General features: G+C 42.5%; 1 protein-coding gene across 2 annotated transcripts in view; it reads right to left on the minus strand.

Moving 5' to 3' along the window:
- Positions 1-228: 228 nt before the first annotated feature.
- FGD3 (FYVE, RhoGEF and PH domain containing 3) overlaps positions 229-20298 on the minus strand; it is a 102550-nt gene continuing 82480 nt past the window's right edge. For both annotated transcript variants that reach the window (XM_082209422.1, XM_082209423.1), the window contains 4 exons: positions 14933-15055; positions 9951-10103; positions 3883-4023; positions 229-1762 (listed from right to left, as the gene is read on the minus strand). In XM_082209422.1, coding sequence (XP_082065548.1) covers positions 1538-1762; positions 3883-4023; positions 9951-10103; positions 14933-15055 — 642 coding nt within the window. In that variant the 3' untranslated portion in view covers positions 229-1537. The remainder of the gene's footprint in view (positions 1763-3882; positions 4024-9950; positions 10104-14932; positions 15056-20298) is intronic.

A 20298-nucleotide genomic window follows, 5' to 3' on the forward strand; every position in this document is an offset into this window, starting at 1 on the left:
GCAAAAGGAGTCCACGGGCTGCACGATGAAGTCCTGGCCTGCATACTGAGAACATTGGAATGGAGAGGTGTGGCAAGCTGCATAGGACATGGCCATGGAAGCCATGATGAGGGGAAAACAAGAGGATTCACGGACAAGAAGAGCCACATGATGCAAGTGACTGAATCCAAGAACGCTGGTTTTACCTCTTAGGTAATACCCACCTAAAATTTCTACCTGGCTCAGGAATCAATGGCATGGGTTTTTATTTGCATACATAAATATTTTTGCAAACAAAAGTACACAGGAAACAAATTACAAATTCAATTTATACAAGTGTCTTAACTGACAGACTAAGTTTCAGTTAGATCACTTTCGTAAAAAAAAGAAGAAGAAGCTTAACATGTGGTATTTACAAATTATATAAATAAATCCTTGATTACTCAAAAAAGTTAATCGTCCTAAAAAAGGTCACCTTTACTGGGTGTACTAAAACTGTCCATTTATTGGGAACATCCCAGTTTGCAGTGTAAAACATTTGATTGCATACATTAAAAAGGAGGTTGTATAAAGAAATAAGAAAAGTGTGGGTAAAAGTAAAAAACAAAAATATTTATATTTATATATATAGGAATACTTGATATCTGAGATTTCAAGGTGTCTTCCACAATGCCTTTCAGAAAACTCTACAAACGTATTCTACAGTATCTGTCAAGTGAAAAAAGTCATTGTAAGAAAGGACAGAGTTACCAAAAGAAACAGATCCATCACGTTGTTCTTACAGCACAGAGGAGACCATTATTTTTTTAAAAAAATCCCAAAACAGAAGACAGAAAACAGCATGTCAGTGGCCAGCCACAAGCCTTGTACAACATTTAACTTAAAGCACTTTTGTAACGCACGGACTATACATATCCTTCACTCAAACAGCAATTGAAAGGAACAAAAATACAGGGTGAGGGAGTGGAGTAAGAGAATCAAAGAACTGTAGAGTTGGAAGGGATCCCAAGCGTCATCTAGTCCAACCCCCTGGAATGCAGGAATCACAACTAGATCGTACATCAACCTCTGCTTAAAAACCTCCAAGGAAGGAGAGTCCACCACGTCTCATGGGAGTCTGCTCCACTGTCAAACAGCTCTTGCTGTCAGAAGGCTCTTCCTGATGTTTAGACGGAATCTCCTTTCTTGTAACTTGAAGCCATTGGTTCGGGTCCTACCTTCCGGAGCAGGAGAAAACAAGCTTGCTCCATCTTCCATGTGACAGCCCTTTAGGTGTTTGAAGATGGCTAACTTGAATTATGATTTTTTTCCCCGCAGTTACTTTCAATAAAATTAATGCTTGCTCCTTCTTTTCTTTTCCATCAATGTCAACAAGAACACCATTAATTACTACACTTACTTTTTCCATCTAACATATATGCCAGACAATCAGTACTGTATGTGATGAATGTACAATAATAAGAGGATGGAGAGAAAACCATACATATTTTGAAAGTGCCATGATTATCGAGTTCAGTCCCCTGCTCCCAAAATATATCTTGGACCCCAGAAAAAGACTTTAGGGCTCACTGGCTCCTTCACTTGGATCATAAATCTCCCCTTTAGCTGCTTTGGTGAGAATATCCATCCATTTTATTTGCAACTCTTCATCGTCTGCACTGAAATACATAGTCTGTTGGGACTGGCAGAGTTTGAAAACATGTTTTGAGTCAAACTTCTCACCAGAATGCGGAAATTCAACTTCATATCCTGGTAGGGGTATGCTTCGTGGAATCCGTCCATCCTAAACACACACGAAAGAAAAGGAGTCAAAACCAAAAATAAAAAGAAAGCAGGTGACACGTAAAATGGTGAAAAAAATTCAAGAGGATAGCCATTATTTCCCGATTTTAAGAGTTTTCTAGGAATGAGTAGCACTTGAAGATAAAACACTGTATAAAACACATGCATTTATCAGCATGTATTTTAAAGAAATTATTAGTGAGAGGTCATCTTATCATGACGACTGAATTATTGTGTTGTGGACCAGGGCTGGGATGGTTCTGAAACCAAGAAGCCCTGGAATGCTAATGACACAGAGGTCAAGGAAGAGACTCTCCCCAAACTGTATCAAGAACTAGCTGTGAGGAATCTTCCTCTTTGAAGAAACTTCTTGGGATGATGAAGAGCTGAGGGGATGCCTCCCTGCCCATGTTCTCAGACATCAGTGATTTTTCCCTGTGAAATTCCACAGATCATAGCAGTCTGCATTCAGAAAGATGCCTTGCCTGCCCCTAATCACTGAACCAGCTACAGTTGGGGTGGCAAGTGGTCTCTATAGACTTCGCTATGCAGTGGCCTCTTTGCACTCCTTGGTCTTGAACAGTATGAACTTGTAAACTGCCTTGGGTTTTTAGAAAAGGAGGGGGGGGAGAATCTAGAATCTAGTTCATGGTTTTCATTTTGTTTTTTAACAGAACTAAACAAACACAAAAATGGTTGACTCGTGTATTTGTTTTGCCTTGAGGGGTTTTCAAAGAAAACCACAACAAATGTTACAAAGTTTGGATTCAAGAGTTATGAGGCCCAGATTGCCTTCTCTCAATAACAACCTCTCTAGTGATTCTACGCGCACATTCCACCAGCATTCTGCAAAGAGGCATATTTCAAAGAAAGCAACATTCTCTTCACTTTATTACAAGAGCAGCTACTGTTAAGGCTGCATTAGCTGACGTGCCCTGCAGTTCCCTCACAAATCCATGTGGGAATGCAGGAATGATAACTGGAGAAGAACCACCACCACTTTGCACCAGGGAGCATTCGTGCACAGAGATGCACCAAGCTGCTGGGCTTTTTAAGGCATTCACTCTGATTCTTTTTTTCATAACAATATTCGCAAATTACTACTATTCGCTCTCACTGGCTCCTGGGGCTACTGTTGATGCGCGTATGTTGACACTGCACACATAGTGATTTTCAACCCAACTGGGATAGGAAAGCAATTTTTCTACATATTCTGTCAGTCAACATATTGCTCCTCTTTATCATCTCAGTATAAATGCCAGAGAGAGATCTGAAGATTGCTTCTATTACTGTATTAATCCTGTATGTATCTGGTGAATTTGATTTAGTTGTAAGTATGCCCGAGCTGAGGAAATCTACTTGTTTCATGCATTATCAAAACACATTCTCAGCACTTCTGCAAGTGCACAGATCTAATACTGTCAGAACGCCGAGCTTCATAAATCAAATGAAGATTTAAAGGCATGCAGTCTTACTTCCTCTGCCTTGTGATTTTTATCTTTGGGGAGGATGAATGCTTTTCAAAGCTCAATAAACCCTTTGAGATCTTCATTTTTTGGTGGGGGGAAATGCATCTCTTAAAAACGGGGGTAGGATAAATAATTATCATAGTTGTACACCTTTTTGATGAAAGCAAGAAGTTCATTTATCATTTTCAAAAGACGAGAATGCTTTCCCTGAATGCCTGCAAGACATTCGGTTGTTGAAAGGAAGCCAAATCCTTCTAGCCAAATCATCTGATATCAGAGCACACTTTCCCCTGCAAATTAAAATTGGGGGTACTTGCTCTGCTGAAGAAGTGTGAGAGTTATCTGCGCTTACAGTAAAAGGTGCAAGGGCTGCCTCCCTAGAGGGCAGCTAATTCTCCCCAGAGGAAGCTGACTGAAGAAAGGAAAAGGGCAGAGTACTGGATCAGCCGTGGCAGGCAGCCTCAATGGGATGTACAGTGGATGCACAAAAACCTACAAATTAATCCATTAGTTTCCTGAACCTGTACGGTTCTCACGCAGCATGCTCACAAGCCCTGGCACATAGCTTAGGAATAACTGTTCCAGACCATTTCTCAGTATGACTTGTTTAATACATATTTTTAACAGCTATGTAAGATGCTCTGCTTTTTACCTGACTGCCTCCTTGTAGATATAAGACGAGAGGTTCAGCCTTAGGGATGGTGACCCAAACTTTACACCAAGTCTTTCCTTTTTCTTGGAACAGGAGGTGGCTGCTGAAAAGGCTGCTTTCTGCTCCCAAAACGCTTTGCTTCTATATATAACAAATAAACCAAGCAGTGTTTATTCATGCGCTTGTGCTGAAGGCATTTACAATTTATTATGCACCTTAATGGTTTATTGGTTTATGTTCAAATATTTGTTCATGAATGGTCCATGGGAGCAGAAGTGTGATTACCAAGGTATTAATCCTTAAGCATACAGAGGTTTAATCATCATTACATATAATCAGGATTAAAAGACTCGCACGTAGGTGCTGAACTGTTTTTAGAGAACGTTAAGCTGAAAACCCCACCTCCACAGTCAAAGTTGAGAACAGCAATTAAGATGATACAGCTACTTTCATACGTAAAGTAGGTTGGAAGGAGAATGAAAATTAATTAGGAAGCTGCTTCAGCACAAGTGAATAGAGTCACAGCGCAGTGCTGCTGCAAGGATAAATAAAATCTCCAGGGTTTAAAAATTATTATTTAGGGAGGGGATTTTTTTTTTTTAATTCCACTCCAAATCGGTGAGAACAGCCAAATCCAATGTATATTTATTAAGAAGTAAGACTCATAGTGTTCAGTGGGACTTCCTTCCAGGCAAGTATTCATAGGATTGCTGCGAGGCAGAGCATAAGCCTGCTGCTTCAGAGATGCCAGACATCTTTGAAGTCTGTACCTAGTATTGTTAAGTATTGTTAAGACCATGGGCCTGTAAAAGGGTAAAATAGTATTGGGAAATAATTTATAATGAATCGAGAAAAAAATGTTTAAAAACATTTTCTAAAAAAAACCCAGAGTCCTTTCTATTGGGGATAATTCAGACTGAAATTCCCATGTATCAAAAAAAGGTTATTTATGCGGCCCGTGTTTCGTTAGCCCAAAAATGGCAAATGAGCGAATGGGAACTTAAACTCATGGAACATGCGCAGCTTGCGGATCTAACATACAGAATAAGAAAACCAGAATAAAATACGTTTAATGAAGATTGGAAAATGTTTATTGAATATATTGGGGAAAATTGTGTACACTTGAAAACACTGGCAGCATTAAGATAAATTCAGCAGTGTAAATAAGTTTTGATGGATGCAATAATGGAATCAGGATGCGGGTAGCACTGTGGTCTAAACCACTGAGCCTAGGGCTTGCTGATCAGAAGGTCGGCAGTTCGAATCCCCGCAATAGGGTGAGCTTGGTCCCTCCTCCTGCCAACCTAGCAGTTCGAAAGCATGTCAAAGTTCAAGTAGATGAATAGGTACCGCTCCGGCGGGAAGGTAAATGGTGTTTCTGTGCGCTTCTCTGGTTCGCCAGAAGCGGCTGAGTCATGCTGACCACATGACCTGGATAAACAGTCTGTGGACAAACGTCGGCTCCCTCGGTCAGTAAAGCGAGATGAGCGACGCAACTCTAGAGTTGTTCGCGACGGGACTTAACTGTCAGGGGTCCTTTACCTTTAATAATGGAATACTGAATGGTTTAGTTAATATGCAGGGATTTATGTTATGCAAAATGAACCATGGAGGGAAGTTTTGTTATTTTAAGGTTGTTTAAATGAACATTCTAAATTGTAAAACAGAAAATTTAATTAATTAATTAGTGTGTGTGTGTGTGTGACCATCATAACAAAATGCAAGGACACAACTTCTATTTGTTTCAATAGGTCTTGCACAGGGATGGTTTTTGTGAGACTACATCATCTAATAGCAGCATTTGCCTGAGTGCCAGGTGCTGACAACTCTCAATTTGCACCTTAACATACAAACAGAACTGTGAGGAGTTGGATATGCTCTGTTCCCCTTAGTAAGATGTACTTTCGATTTATTTTTTTTTAAGCTTAAACTGTGGCATCTTCTGTGTGAAATTTACAGTCTACAAATCCTTGCATTGGCTATGTGAACAGGCACGAGACAAAGGTGGGCTAAATGAGCACACTTGAGATAGAAAAATACCTCTGAAGAAAAACCATTAGAATTAATAGCGGCGCTATGTTCTGCAAACTGCGAATGGCAAGAGGGTTTGGTGTCCTGCCACTGACTTCACTGGAGTCTTTAGAAAAAAAGAAAATCCTATTCTGTGATATGCAAATGGTGTGGTGGTGGTGAATTAAATCAATAATTTGCCCAGAACCACATATCAAAAAAGCAGAAGAGCCTCTAGGAATGGAAACACTGTACCTATTATGTTTTGTATAACAAATCTCCAGAGAAACTACACATCTGCTAATAGATCAGGATATAAGGCAAATCCTTGAAGAGCCACTGAGTTCATGAAATATTAATTCGGGGAAAACACTTGAACCCCTAATCCTAGGAGCATTTCCTTGGATGTAACCCAAAGACGTCCATCCGTTCCTTCATAGTACAAGGCAGCAGCCCAGATTAGGCTACATTCTGTGCTATTCCCTTGTGTGTTTTACCTGAATCTCTAAGACTTAGCACAGAGCTAAATGCCTAACCCTGTTAAGGAGATGAGCTTCCTTTCTCCTGAATGTGAACAGTATGCTGCCCTACTTGAGAGAGCAGGTCATATTTCACTGTACTGTATTTTAAGCATTTGCATGGCTTTTAGGATTACCCAAAAACTTGGATTTGGGGCAGCGATTCCCCCATTACAGTTCCTCTGCAACAGCTTTCGACTGCAGTACAAGGAACTGCTTGTAGCGTTACGAGGAGCAAGAAAGGTTATTAAAGCCATTCGGTGGGTCCATATATTCTCTTTGCCTCTTGTTGCTGAAACCACCAAACTTCAAGTTACTATCAGGAGCCAAACTTTTAAGTTACCAGCAAGAACATATAGTGGGGTGTTGCTGCCCTCCCAACCATGGTGCTGATGCTGCTTCTGAGATGGTGCAGGGATGGAACAGAGAGGTCAGAGCTGCATAGGTTCAACAATAGGAAGACTAGACTGGCTCCACTGGGGTGCCCCTCAGCCTCAACCTCGTCCCTGGCCTGCCCCAACCCCCAGACAATTCCAGTAAGGAGAAGTGATGCTGCTGCTGCTGGGAGGGTGGGGCAGTGGGGCTTCCCTCCATGCCAAGTTGCTTCTGGCTGGTGGATTGCCAAGACTTTTATTCTTTCTCCATGGCAGGTTAAGTCATTTGATAGAAGCAAAGGGAGGTCTGATCTGCACTGAAAGCTATGGATGGGGATTCCTAACAGCAGAGTTTGGAGAGAGGCAAATATAAGTCAGTAGTAGTAGTAGTAGTCAATACAGTGGTGCCTCGCAAGACAAAATTAATTCGTTCCGCAAGTTTTTTCTTCTTGCGAGTTTTTTGTCTTGCGAAGCACGGTTTCCCATAGGAATGCATTGAAAATCAATCAATGCATTCCTATGGAGACCGTCCGGGGACAGAGGGGAAGCGCCACGCGCCTTCCCCTCTGTCCCCGGACCTGTTTAAAGCAAGGGGTGGCGGGGAGAAGATTGCTTCTCCCCATTGCCTGCCCCGCAATCTCCGGGGACAGAGGGGAAGGCGCGCGCGCCTTCCCCTCTGTCCCCTCTTTTGAAGCAAGGGGCGGAGGGGAGAAGATCGCTTCTCCCTGTTGCCGCCTCTTGGTTCAAAAGAGGTCCTACTTGAGAGAGCAGGTCATATTTCACTGTACTCTTGGTTCACCGCCTCTTGGTTCAAAAGGGGTCCTACTTGAGAGAGCAGGTCATATTTCACTGTACTGTACTTTAAGCATTTGCATGGCTTTTAGGATTATCCAAAAACTTGGATTTGGGGCAACGATTCCCCCATTACAGTTCCTCTGCAACAGCTTTCGACTGCACAGGGGAAAGCCTTCGACTGCGGAGGGGAGAAGATCGCTTCTCCCCGTTGCCGCCTCTTGGTTCAAAAGGGGTCCGGGGACAGCGGGGAAGACGCGCTGCGCTTCCCCGCTATCCCCGGAGTTTGCGGGGCAAGCTTCGTTTTGCGAAGCAAGCCCATAGGGAAATGCGTCTTGCGAAGCAGCTAAGAAAACGAAAAACTCCTTCGTCTAGCGATTTTTTCGTCTTACGAGGCGTTCATCTTGCAGGGTACCACTGTATAAGGTTATCTCTCACTTGGACTACTGCAATGAGCTCTATGTGGGGCTATCTTTGAAGGTGACCCAGAAACTACAACTAATTCAGAATGTGGCAGCTAGACTGGTGACTGGGAGTGGCCGCCAAGACCACATTTACTGGCTGAGGGAGCCAGCATACAGCTTCCGGGTCATGTGGCCAGCATGACTAAGCCGCTTCTGGCAAACCAGAGCAGCACACAGAAATGCCATTTACCTTCTTGCCGGAGCAGTACCTATTTATCTATTTGACTTTGACGTGCTTTCGAACTGCTAGGTTGGCAGGAGCAGGGACTCAGCAACAGCTCACCCTGCTGCAGGGATTCGAACTGCCGACCTTCTGATCGGCAAGCCCTAGCCCTAAACGGCCTCGATCCAGTATACCTGAAGGAGCGTCTCCACCCCCATCGTTCTACCCGGACACTGAGGTCCAGCACCGAGGGCCTTCTGGCGGTTTCCTCACTTGCGAGAAGCCAAGTTACAGGGAACCAGACAGAGGGCCTTCTCAGTAGTGGCGTCCGCCGTTTGGAATGCCCTCCCACCAGATGTCAAAGAGAATGACAACTACCAGACTTTTAGAAGACATCTGAAGGCAGCCCTGTTTAGGGAAGCTTTTAATGTTTGATGGACTACTGTATTTTAATATTTTGTTGGAAGCCGCCCAGAGTGGCTGGGGAAACCCAGCCAGATGGCGGGGTATGTATAAATAAATAAATAAATAAATAAATAAATAAATAAAGGTTAGAGAACAGAAGAGCCAGAAGGCACATCTGGGGGTGAAGTCAAGCACCTGTGTTAGCAGCACTGAAGTGACCCCCCCCCCACTGGGTGCAAGCCTGGGCAGTGTGTATGGAAGTCCTGAACTGCCCAGACGACAAGCCCCCTCTCTCAGACTTGCTGATGTGGTCCAAAGTAAAACAGAGAAATATTTTTGGCACCAGCTTAGCTGCAGGAGTCGCTGGAAGGAGGCATACAGGATGCCATCCAACCGTCTGAGGGACTCCACAGTATATAAAAGAACTACAATAGAACAGAACAATTTGGGCAGAAAAAACCTAATATACAGCCACAGTTTTAACTCTGGAGGGAGAAGAAGAGGAAGCACTACAAATTATATAATCATTGTAGCTGGTACACTCATCAGGTTTATGTTCCTTGCATCTATTAAAACCTTGTGTACCTCCTTGCACTGAGAATTTATTCTAAACTTTTGCATCACAACTTTATATTACCAATGACTTGCATGCTTAGTGTTTACAGTCCTTATCCTTGATGCATGCTGACACACATCCCTCCCTGTGTATAGCCCTATAGCTAAAAGTGAAAGGGCAACTGCTACACACGGAACAAGCCTTGGCACAGGTTTAACTGCTTAGCTTGGATCTAAATCTTCATGTTCCACATCCTAACACAACACTTTGTCTGCTGCGCCAAACCAATTCTCAATATAGCAGCTGCTATTGCCTTTCTTGTGTTTTTGTTTGTTACTCTCAGATATCCACACAATCCACATTTTTAAAGGAAATGAAGATTTCAGAAGGAAGAATTCTCTAATGTGCAAGTGTCAGTACATAATTGCTCTAACATAAAACAATTTCTTTATACATCTACAGCTCTGCTCCTGAGAATTGGGCTTCATTCCATAATGTGCAACTCCCCCTGTTCATGCTGAAAGCAACAATGGATGAAAATTATGTGCATGGGGGTGGCTTCTGTGTAGGGAGAAAAAAGGTGCATATAAAATAAAATTGAAAGGACTGAAAAGACATAATGCAGCAGCAACCATGAAACTGGCCCTCTGGTAAGTCTATGTAATAAATGATGGATTTCTGAATGTTTAAGTATTGTGAGGCAAGGCCATGAAATGATTTTAACAATGAAAAGTATGCTTCTGCTGAGTAACTAGTCGTTTTAGGTGTTAATATGACAAAATATACCTCCATTGCCATTTTTTTCTTTTGTTCTCCTGCACCTTCATTGCCCAAGACACACGGGGTTACTGACGGCAGTTGAAAACATTCTTTACACACTCGGTTGTGGCGGCTGTTATCAGCAAGTGTTTTAAATTCAGAGCATTTTGCACAGATAACCTGGATGAAAAAGCACAGGACTTTATTCTTAAGTCATTATTGGAAACAAACAAACAAACAAACAAACAAAACTCCTTTATAATTAGAAGCACTTTGGTTCCTGTTCCCAAAAGCAATGATCTTGAATGATAATAACACAAGAATTTCAGGTATTATGTCCAAGTTATGATTATTTCCCACCTGCTTGGCACTAGAGAATGATTTTGCTACTCCATGCTATTTGTTAAAACTCTGCCTACAATGGGGGGTGGGTAACAAGGCCACCCTATATGGGTTTGCCTTCCTGTTCAGTGTTATAAAAAGCATTTTCAGTTACACTGGATTAAAATTTTATCCGGTTTCCTAGAAGCCCATCTAAATATAATTTTATTAGAACCCCATTAATGAAAGGATGCCAATTGGTGCTTCATAAACATGACATCTTGTTTACACCAGCTAAAGTTCTGCAAGGGAGAGGTAGAAATTCAGCACTTCAATCATTTTGGCCACGTTGAACTTGAACAAGTAAGGGCATCAATATTTATTTGTTGGAAATTTTTCCAAACAGCAGAGCAACAATTAACAAATCATTCTTTTCAAAGCAACAAAAATCCAACAATGCAGGAAACCGTGAGAGAGAAAGTACTTCGACATAAGAATTTACGTCTGCAAATTGATGGATGAATAATGAGCTGCTTTTTCACAGGATTCTTCCGAACATTACTTGAAACAGGAACAGCAGCAAGGAACAGGAAGCACCCCAGAGAGATATTTCTGTTGTGGGTTTTTTAGAACTATTATTGCTGTAGAGACATGATGACAGTTGTACCAACCATTCTGATACTGCTATTTTGGGTGCAGTAACAGCAGTCTATTTTGTACAGGACCGTGAGTGACTGGAGCATTGATAATCCACAAGACAGTATATCTTGACACACTTAACTGACTCTCATATTGGTAAGGCATTAACTGAAAGCATCTTTTTAGGTAATGGCCTTTCATGTCTAGAACGCAGACTTGCAGCTAGATCCAAAACATAATGCTTGATAAAACAGAAGATTACAATTAATGCACTGACCTAGCATATGGCTGCAGGATGCAGGGGAAGATTATACCTCAGTAATTTTAAAGCATAGAATGCATGAAAAATGTGATACGTATATTATTTGTGAAAGTTCATCATACTCTATTTGACTCCTATAACAAGGGTGGAGCTAAATTTTCCCAAAGCATGTTCTCCTATCAATTAAAAAAAATCCTTCCAGTAGCACCTTAAAGACCAACTAAGTTAGTTCTTGGTATGAGCTTTCGTGTGCATGCACACTTCTTCAGATACACTGAAACAGAAGTTGCCAGATCCTTTTATATAGTGAGAAGGTGGGGAGGGGTATTACTCAGAAGGGTGGTGGGAATGGGAGATTGTAACGACTGCAATAGGTCTTACAGGAAAAGGCAAGGGGTGAGAAGGTGAAAAATGGCTTAGTCATGTATAATGAGATAAGAATCCAATGTCTTTGTTCAGACCAGGTCTCTCCATGGTTTTAAGTTTGGTAATGAGTTGCAATTCAGCAGCTTCTCTTTCCAGTCTATTTCTGAAATTCCTTTGTAGTAAAACAGCTACTTTGAGATCTTGTATAGAATGTCCTGGGAGATTGAAGTGTTCTCCTACTGGTTTCTCTGTTTTGTGATTCTTGATGTCAGATTTATGTCCGTTTATTCTTTGGCGTAAGGTTTGGCCTGTTTGTCCAATATAGAGAGCTGAAGGACACTGTTGGCATTTGATGGCATACATAATGTTAGACGATGAGCAATTAAATAGTCCCGAGATGGTATGTGTGATGTTGTTGGGGCCAGTAATGGTGTTGTCCGGGTGTATGTGGCAGCAAAGTTGGCATCTGGGTTTATTGCAGGCTCTGGTGCCAGTGTCCGTGTTAAGTCTGGTTGTAGTATTATTGTGGGTTAGGAGTTGTTTAAGATTGGGTGGCTGTCTGTAGGCAATGAAAGGTCTTCCTCCCAGAGCTTGAGAAAGAGAACTGTCATTGTCCAGGAGAGGTTGTAGATCTCTGATGATGCGTTGTACTGTTTTAACTTGGGAGCTGTATGTGATGACTAGAGGTGTTCTGTTATTTTCTTTTTTGGGTCTGTCTTGCAGCAAGTTCTCTCTGGGTATCAGTCTGGCTCTGTTGATCTGTTGTCTAACTTCATCTGCTGGGTATTTTAGTTCTAAAAAGGTTTGCTGTAGATCTCTTAGGTGAGAGTCTCTGTCTGTAGAATTGGAACAGATGCGGCTGTAACGTAGTGCCTGGCTATATACAATGGACTGTTTGGTATGTTTGGGATGGTAGCTAGAGGCATGTAGATATGTTTGTCGGTCAGTTGGTTTACGGTATAAGGTGGTGTCTATGCGCCCATCCTGTATATCTAATCCTATCAATTAGAACGACTAAAAAGTTAGTACAGTATTTTAAAATGAGTGAAGGTGAAAGGCTGAAATCAAGTCTAAATATGATTTTGGATAGGAATCTGGCATATCAGCTGAATAACACTTTACCTTGTAAAAATATATATATATGGATACTGGCAATAAGGGGCTTTCTTCTCCAGGTCATAAAAGTCTCTGTATATTCAGCCTACATATGTGCTTGAAAATCAAACCTCATCAGACCTTGTGAATTTTCTGGAGAATCTTCTGGGAGAAATGCAGGATGCCATTCATTAGATGGGAATTGGATAGCTATATGCCAGGGGTGGACAATATTCTGGGAGTCATGTCAGTGATGGGCAGGGCCAGAGAGGGAAAAGGTAGAGCACTGTGTGTGACTCCTGCCTTTGTACAGCTGGCTACCTGCAGACATCAGATGTTTCTATCTACACACATATATCTCTGCTCTCCATCCAGACAAGCAAGAGGCACCATTGCAGTCTAGGGACCCAATCCAGCCAGGGAAAAGCATCCAAGGGGGCCAAGTGTGCAGGGTAAGCAATGAGGGGTGTGGCCTGTGGAGGAGGAATGACCATAGGAGAGTCCCAAGGCCCAAAAACAGATTAGGCTCCTCACCCTTGGTATAGGCTAACAAATTGGCTCAGTGAGTTTTGATTAACAAAAGAGAAAGGCAAATCTACCATCTTTTAGTTGCAGTAGTTGGCAATTAGGGACGCATTTAGCTGGCTTATATCTGGGAGCAAGACCATGCAATGTACACTAGTGGCATGGTCTTTTGGAAAAAGTGTATTTCTGAGGTTTGATGGCTCATAACACCACTTTTTTGGGGAGCAATACCATAAAATTATGCATCAATGGAAAGATAATTTAATGAAGAATGTAATGCAACAAAGTTTGTTCAATTATCTGTATTCTATCAAAAGCTATAGCCAAATAACCAGAAAAAGGAAGCACAACTGGCTTAGGTTGACATGTAGTAGTTTTCCTTTATTTGAACGTAGCCAATGAGCATAATAGGGACGCGGGTGGCGCTGTGGGTTAAAGCCTCAGCGCCTAGGGCTTGCCGATCGTAAGGTCGGCGGTTCGAATCCCCGCGGCGGGGTGCGCTCCCGCTGCTCGGTCCCAGCGCCTGCCAACCTAGCAGTTCGAAAGCACCTCCGGGTGCAAGTAGATAAATAGGTACCGCTTACCAGCGGGAAGGTAAACGGCGTTCCGTGTGCTGCGCTGGCTCGCCAGATGCAGCTTTGTCACGCTGGCCACGTGACCCGGAAGTGTCTCCGGACAGCGCTGGCCCCCGGCCTATAGATGTGAGATGGGCGCACAACCCCAGAGTCTGTCAAGACTGGCCCGTTCGGGCAGGGGTACCTTTACCTTTACCTTTAATGAGCATAATGTTTAGAGAGCCAATCAGGTGTTATGAGCCATCAAACCTCGAAAATGCACTTTTCCCAAAGGGTTTCCAAAATTTTGGCTACTAGTTAACTCAACATGTTGGGGGGTTCCCATTTAGTAAGATCAGTTTCCTAGCAATATTCTCTAGAGTACTCTTCCTAAAGGGACGGCCTATAAGTCTCATGAGATCCACGGACTCTCTGACTCCTTCCCTTCCATCACCATTGCCCCTGAATCGGTCTCTTTTTCTCTTGGGCACTGCCAGCACCTCAAGCGTATTTGCTTCAATTCTGCACCACTATTGGTAATTCATACTGAAGAGGGATAGCTCAGCAGTTGAGCAAATGGCTTGCTCCTATATTCAATTCAATTAATCTAGTCATCAAGGAAGAGTGACATAACGTTTGCTTTGTAATTGCAGGTTCTCCTGAGGACAAATAGCATGTAAGAAAATGAAATGCTCATCAGGAGAATGGTGAATTGATAATGATAGGTCTTGATAGGTTCAGGTTTACTGAGATAATTTGAAGGAAACCAAACACAGCCTAGTAAACACTAATGTAATTTAACAAGAGTGTCTAGCCTCATTAGCTTGCTTTATATTACTCTATTGAGCTCAGAAAATTCAATCGTCCTTCTTTGCACAATTACCAGAATAAGTGTTGGTGCTGACCTTTAAAGCCATAAACGGCCTTAGCCCTGTATACCTGAAGGAGTGCCTCCATCCCCATTGTTTAACCCGAACACTGAGATCTAGCTCCAATGGCCTTCTGGAGGTTCTGGAGGTTTCCTCACTGTGAGAAGTGAGGTTACAGGGAACCAGGCAGAGGGCCTTCTCGGTAGTGGCGCCCTGCGGAATGCAGACAGTCTTGGGAACTGAAGGACAGTATAATACTTGAGAAGATGATATTATTTTTTCCCATTTTTTGCAGAATTTTATAAGGAAAAACAAGCTTGTTCCACATGAGTAACAATGCACATACATATAAATAGTAATTTTCACTCCAATACTCACTGCCCCACATTGCTTGCAATGGTGACGTCTTTTTGTAATGGAGTTGAAGCTTTCACCGCAGCTTTTGCAAGCTTGCTTCTCCCTTTCTCTCTTTGATTTGGAGGATTTTCTGCAACACTCAGGCTGGGATGAAAAAATAAAAATTTGAATGTTAAACAATGTGACTTTGAACCAGTGAAGGGCAGCTTGAGCCCCACAAGTGTATTATCATTATTATTTTAAAGTTTGGTATGTATAATGTCGTGATTTTAACACACGTGGTTAGCATTTAGAGTGCCAGATATACCTTAACTCAAGTTTTGCCAGTTGTTACGGGCCAACTTTCACAGCCAAACAGCTCTAGACATTTGGAATGATGGCTAGACCAGCTATTTTAAAAGCCTCTAACAAGGGTTGAACTAGCACTGTTTAGTTAAGAATTATAGATTTTCCAAGAAGTCTATTATTTGCATGCTCAAGGTCTCTTTACCCTTCCTGATATGTGAGCTGCCTTCTCCCTCAGAAAGTATTTCCTGCTGTGCAAGCAACATGCAAGCAAACTACCTGCAAGGATGTATATTTTGAGCAAGACTTCTTTGTCTGAAGAATCTGAGACAACTACTCAAAAGGAAGAATGCAGGCCTTCCCAGGCAGTTACAGGCAGACATCAGGAGAACTTCAAGCATACAGTGGTACCTCGGGTTAAGTACTTAATTCGGTCCGGAGGTCCATTCTTAACCTGAAACTGTTCTTAACCTGAAGCACCACTTTAGCTAGTGGGGCCTCCTGCTGCCGCCGCGCCGCCAGAGCCCGATTTCTGTTCTCATCCTGAAGCAAAGTTCTTAACCCGAGGTACTATTTCTGGGTTAGCGGAGTCTGTAACCTGAAGCATATGTAACTTGAAGTGTATGTAACTCGAGGTACCACTGTATTGGAAAGCCAACAACTGGTCATGGTTTCAGAATGGCTACAAATCATAATCTGTTAGGATGAAACAAATTATGATCCTGCATTTGGACATAACATTCAGGAATTCCTTTCCTGGTTTGTTTACCTGCTCTCACTGGGAAGGAGCAAAGTGGAAACAAGTGGGATGCATGCGCAGCCAAGAACCTTAGCCTGCCAAGTATGTATGCATGAGCAGTAAAGATTTTAATCATTCAATCTCATCGCTATAAGCAAAGCAGCAACTGCAACACTACCCAGTTCAGAACCGAGCATATGGTTCATTTCGGAGAAGTTGTTTAATTTATATCAACATTCATGTCTTGCCCCAAAGAGCACAAAGATCGTTTTTTAAAGGTATAGGTATGGCCTGTAATTAAATTTTATGGAGTGCGTTATAGGTTTGCTAACAGTCTTCCATGCACTGCCTTTTCTGCTCACATTACAAGCCACACACTCAGAGGCTGTTTCAGTATGTAAAGAAGCTCTCAATTACTATAGCAACTGTCCAGAATATTAGCTACTGATGACATTTATTTCAGGTGTCCACAAAAGCTTTTGAAAGAAATAAATTAAAGAGCCATTCCACACCAAGCTAGCATTGTGTTGCCGATCATACAGGCTGAGACTACAACACCACCACCACCAATTTGCACCTTTGCTGTTACTGCAGCCTGTGATTTGCCTCAGCCTTATTGCTAGGGATTTCCACCAAGCTGTACTTTATCAGGTGCAACATCTATTAGTAAAGGGACCCCTGACCATTAGGTCCAGTTGTGGACGACTCTGGGGTTGCGGTGCTCATCTCGCTTTACTGGCCGAAGGAGTTGACGTACAGCTTCCGGGTCATGGGGCTAGTATGACTAAACCGCTTCTGGCAAACCAGAGCAGCGCACGGAAACGCCCTTTACCTTCCCGCCAGAGCGGTACCTGCTTATCTACTTGCACTTTGACGTGCTTTTGAACTGCTAGGTTGGCAGGAGCAGGGACCATGCAATGGGAGCTCATCCCATCGCGGGGATTCAAACCGCCGACCTTCCGATCGGCAAGCCCTAGGCTCGGTGGTTTAGACCACAGTGCCACCCGCGTCCCTTTTAACATCTATCAGAGAGCCCTGCAAATAACACTGAGTGAAAGAAATGTATTGCCAGCTCCTACATTCCCCAACAACTCTGTATGCACTGAACGGGTCTCAGCGCTCCTGAACCACCAAAATGATCCGACAGAAAGGAATTGGGCAAATGTCGTCAGAACCCAAATCAGCTCCCCCCGGGATATTTCAGTGGTGGTGGTGGAGCACTTCCCATCCATCACCAAAAAGAGTCTTGTTGCATGGCAACTTCAGGGAAGTGGAAAAATAAAGGATGCAAGGGTTACCGATCCCAGTGCCTTGGGATATGAGTATTGCCTCCCCTGAATCTTCCCGCCTTGTGGATGTGCACTGGTGCCTTGAGGAAATGGTACGTGTGCAACCTGCATTGAGTGCGCTTTGGGGTTCTGTGTAGGTTAAGAGTTTATTCCCACAGCTCCACTACTTTTCTACAAGAACAGGGGGTTCTCCAACATTAGAATAGCCTGCTTGATCAGGTCAATGTCGCCTGTGGTCCTGCATCCGGTACCCACAGTGGCCAACCAGACAACAACAACAACAACAACAACAACAATTTATTATTATTTGTACCCCACCCATCTGGCTGGGTTTCCCCAACCACTCTGTGCGGCTTCCAACAAAGATTTAAAAATACATTAAAATGTCACACATTAAAAACTTCCCTAAATAGTAATAATTTATTTCCCACAGATGCCTATGGGAAACCAGCCAGCAGGACCCGCGCACAAGAGCCCTCTCTCCTCCTGTGATTTCCAGCAACAGGTATTCAGATGCATTGCTGCCTCCAACTGCAACAGTTGGAGTAGCCATATTGGCTCCATAGCCATCAATATCCCTCTCCTCCATGGATTTGTCTGAGTCTCCAAGCCGGTGAGCATCATGGCCTTCTGGGGGAGTGAGTTCCATAGACCACTTTCCAGCACAGCAGAATCCCTAGTGTTCTGCCTTCAGCATTTACATGCCGGCATGGAAACTCACTCAGCAGCCACGATTTCACAATGATGGGAGTTACAGATAGGTAGCCGTGTTGGTCTGCCATAGTCAAAATAAAAAAATTCCTTCCAGTAGCACCTTAAAGACCAACTAAGTTAGTTCTTGGTATGAGCTTTCGTGTGCATGCACACGAAAGCTCATACCAAGAACTAACTTAGTTGGTCTTTAAGGTGCTACTGGAAGGAATTTTTTTATTTTTAATGATGGGAGTGAAACTGACGGAATGCTCAGTTACTCAACCCCGTGTAATGCTATAGGCTTTGCAATTTACTTCCATTTATATTTTAGAGAGTGACTGTATGATGTAAATAACGCAACCTATATAAAAATGGCAGTGAAGACATGGCCATTCCTCAGTGACAATTCTGAAAAGAATGCCAACCAGCAAATAAAAAAAAGCAACAGAAACTTCTGTGTATTTGGGATGCAAAACCACTATGCAGTATTTACTAATGTATTTTACATCATTTGAATACCCTACCCCACAATTTTAACTATCTGATATAGCTTTCTTAATTAATACTGGCCATACCGCAATGTCTTAAGCATTCCTTTAGGAAGCTGGACAGAATAAAGAAGGCAGCTTCTAGTTTGCTGCCTATCACCACCACCAAGTGGTTCAGCTGTATAAAGACTTAAAGAGAGCAAAAAGGCTGTGCTTAAAACAGAAGCTCTTGGATGGCACAACCCAGCTAGCCGTTGACAGGTGCTTTTCAAATGCTAGGAGAAAGATTCATACACAAATGTATAAATATGAACCTTGTTTTCAACTTTTACTGCGAGCTTTAAGTGGCATTTCTATTAAACACAGAAGCCATTTGGCTTTTTATTAAAAAGTAGCATGTCTACTGTAAGCAAAATACACAGATTTATTTTTTAAAACAACAACAACAACTATTTAAATGGGTAACACAATTGAGATTAAGTACAGAAATGTCATAATGCAAAATATATAAAGCTGCTATCTTCTTTAATTTTTTATAGTTCAAAAAACCTAATTGATGCTTATAATAATATTGTGTTGTTGTTGTTTAGTCGTTTAGTCATGTCCGACTCTTCGTGACCCCATGGACCAGAGCACGCCAGGCACTTCTGTCTTCCACTGCCTCCAGCAGTTTGGTCAAAATAATATTGTACATTAATATAAAAAGTAACCATAACCACTGTTCACAGCAAGACCCAAAGAATTCCCCACAGCAAAAAGCTTCCCACGGCATTTATGCATTTCTTCCTCTCCCATACCAGAGCAAGCAGCCAAGCCCTGGCAAACATCAGATGTAACAGCGACTTACCATCGCCGCCAGCTGCCATTCAAGAGCTGCTGGGATTGCTGTGACTATTTAGAGCAGTTGCAACAAATCCCAACCAAGAAATTAAGTTGCCATATCCATAGTTGTCCACCAAGCATTTTATGAAAATGCCAGGCAGTTGCGCAGCATCTCAAATTGTTGAATGGCAAACGAGTATGCTGTTTCCCAGCCCAAAATTTACACACACACACACACACACACACACACACACTCTGCTGGATCATTTAAAAAATCAAAGCAGTTTGTAACAGCAACTACCTCTAATAAAAACATGTAAAATTTTAAAATCAAAGACCATCAACTGACCACTATGGAAATAGGGTAGCACAGAGAAGTTCTCAGCAGGTATTTAAAGGTTGAAACAGAAGGCACCTGCTAATGCTCTATTAGCAGAGCATTTCACAGGACTGGACCAACAATACTAAAGGCTCGCTTTCTTGTTGTCAGATGAGCACTTGGAGAACGACCAATGATGCTTCTACAGATGATCTCAATGGCTGAGTTAGGTTATAAGGGTTTAGGCAATCCAGGACCCAGGTTTTTCAGGGCTCTGTTAAGTAATGCAAGGATCTAGAACCTAGTTTGGTAGTAGATGGAGAGCAAAGGCAGATTTTCTAGGAAAAGTATTGCATGTTGGGTTTACTGAAGGGCCTGGGACTATGTCTCCAGGTGTTGCTAGACTACAACTCCCATTAGCTATGCTGACTGAGGATAATAGGAGACAGAGTTCTGGAGGGTACCACAATGACTACCCCTTCCATTGAGTTACATCGCATTATGGTCTTGTGGACTGTGGCAGGGAACCCCCCCCCCCAATTTCATCCACATGATCTCTTTCTTCAAAACCTCATAGGAAATCATTCTGGCAGCACACATTGCAGATAACATGCCACACACTTTATTATGGGTGGTATTTAGCTCAGTTTCACTCAGGGTAAACCACTGAAATTAGTGGGCCTAACTTAGTCAAATAGCCTGTATGAATCCCTGGAGTGCAAAACTTGTTTACAACAAGACATTTAGAGCTT

This window comes from Podarcis vaucheri (genome assembly GCF_965113315.1).
Source record: "Podarcis vaucheri genome assembly, chromosome: 2".
In the NCBI taxonomy this organism is placed as follows: domain Eukaryota; kingdom Metazoa; phylum Chordata; class Lepidosauria; order Squamata; family Lacertidae; genus Podarcis; species Podarcis vaucheri.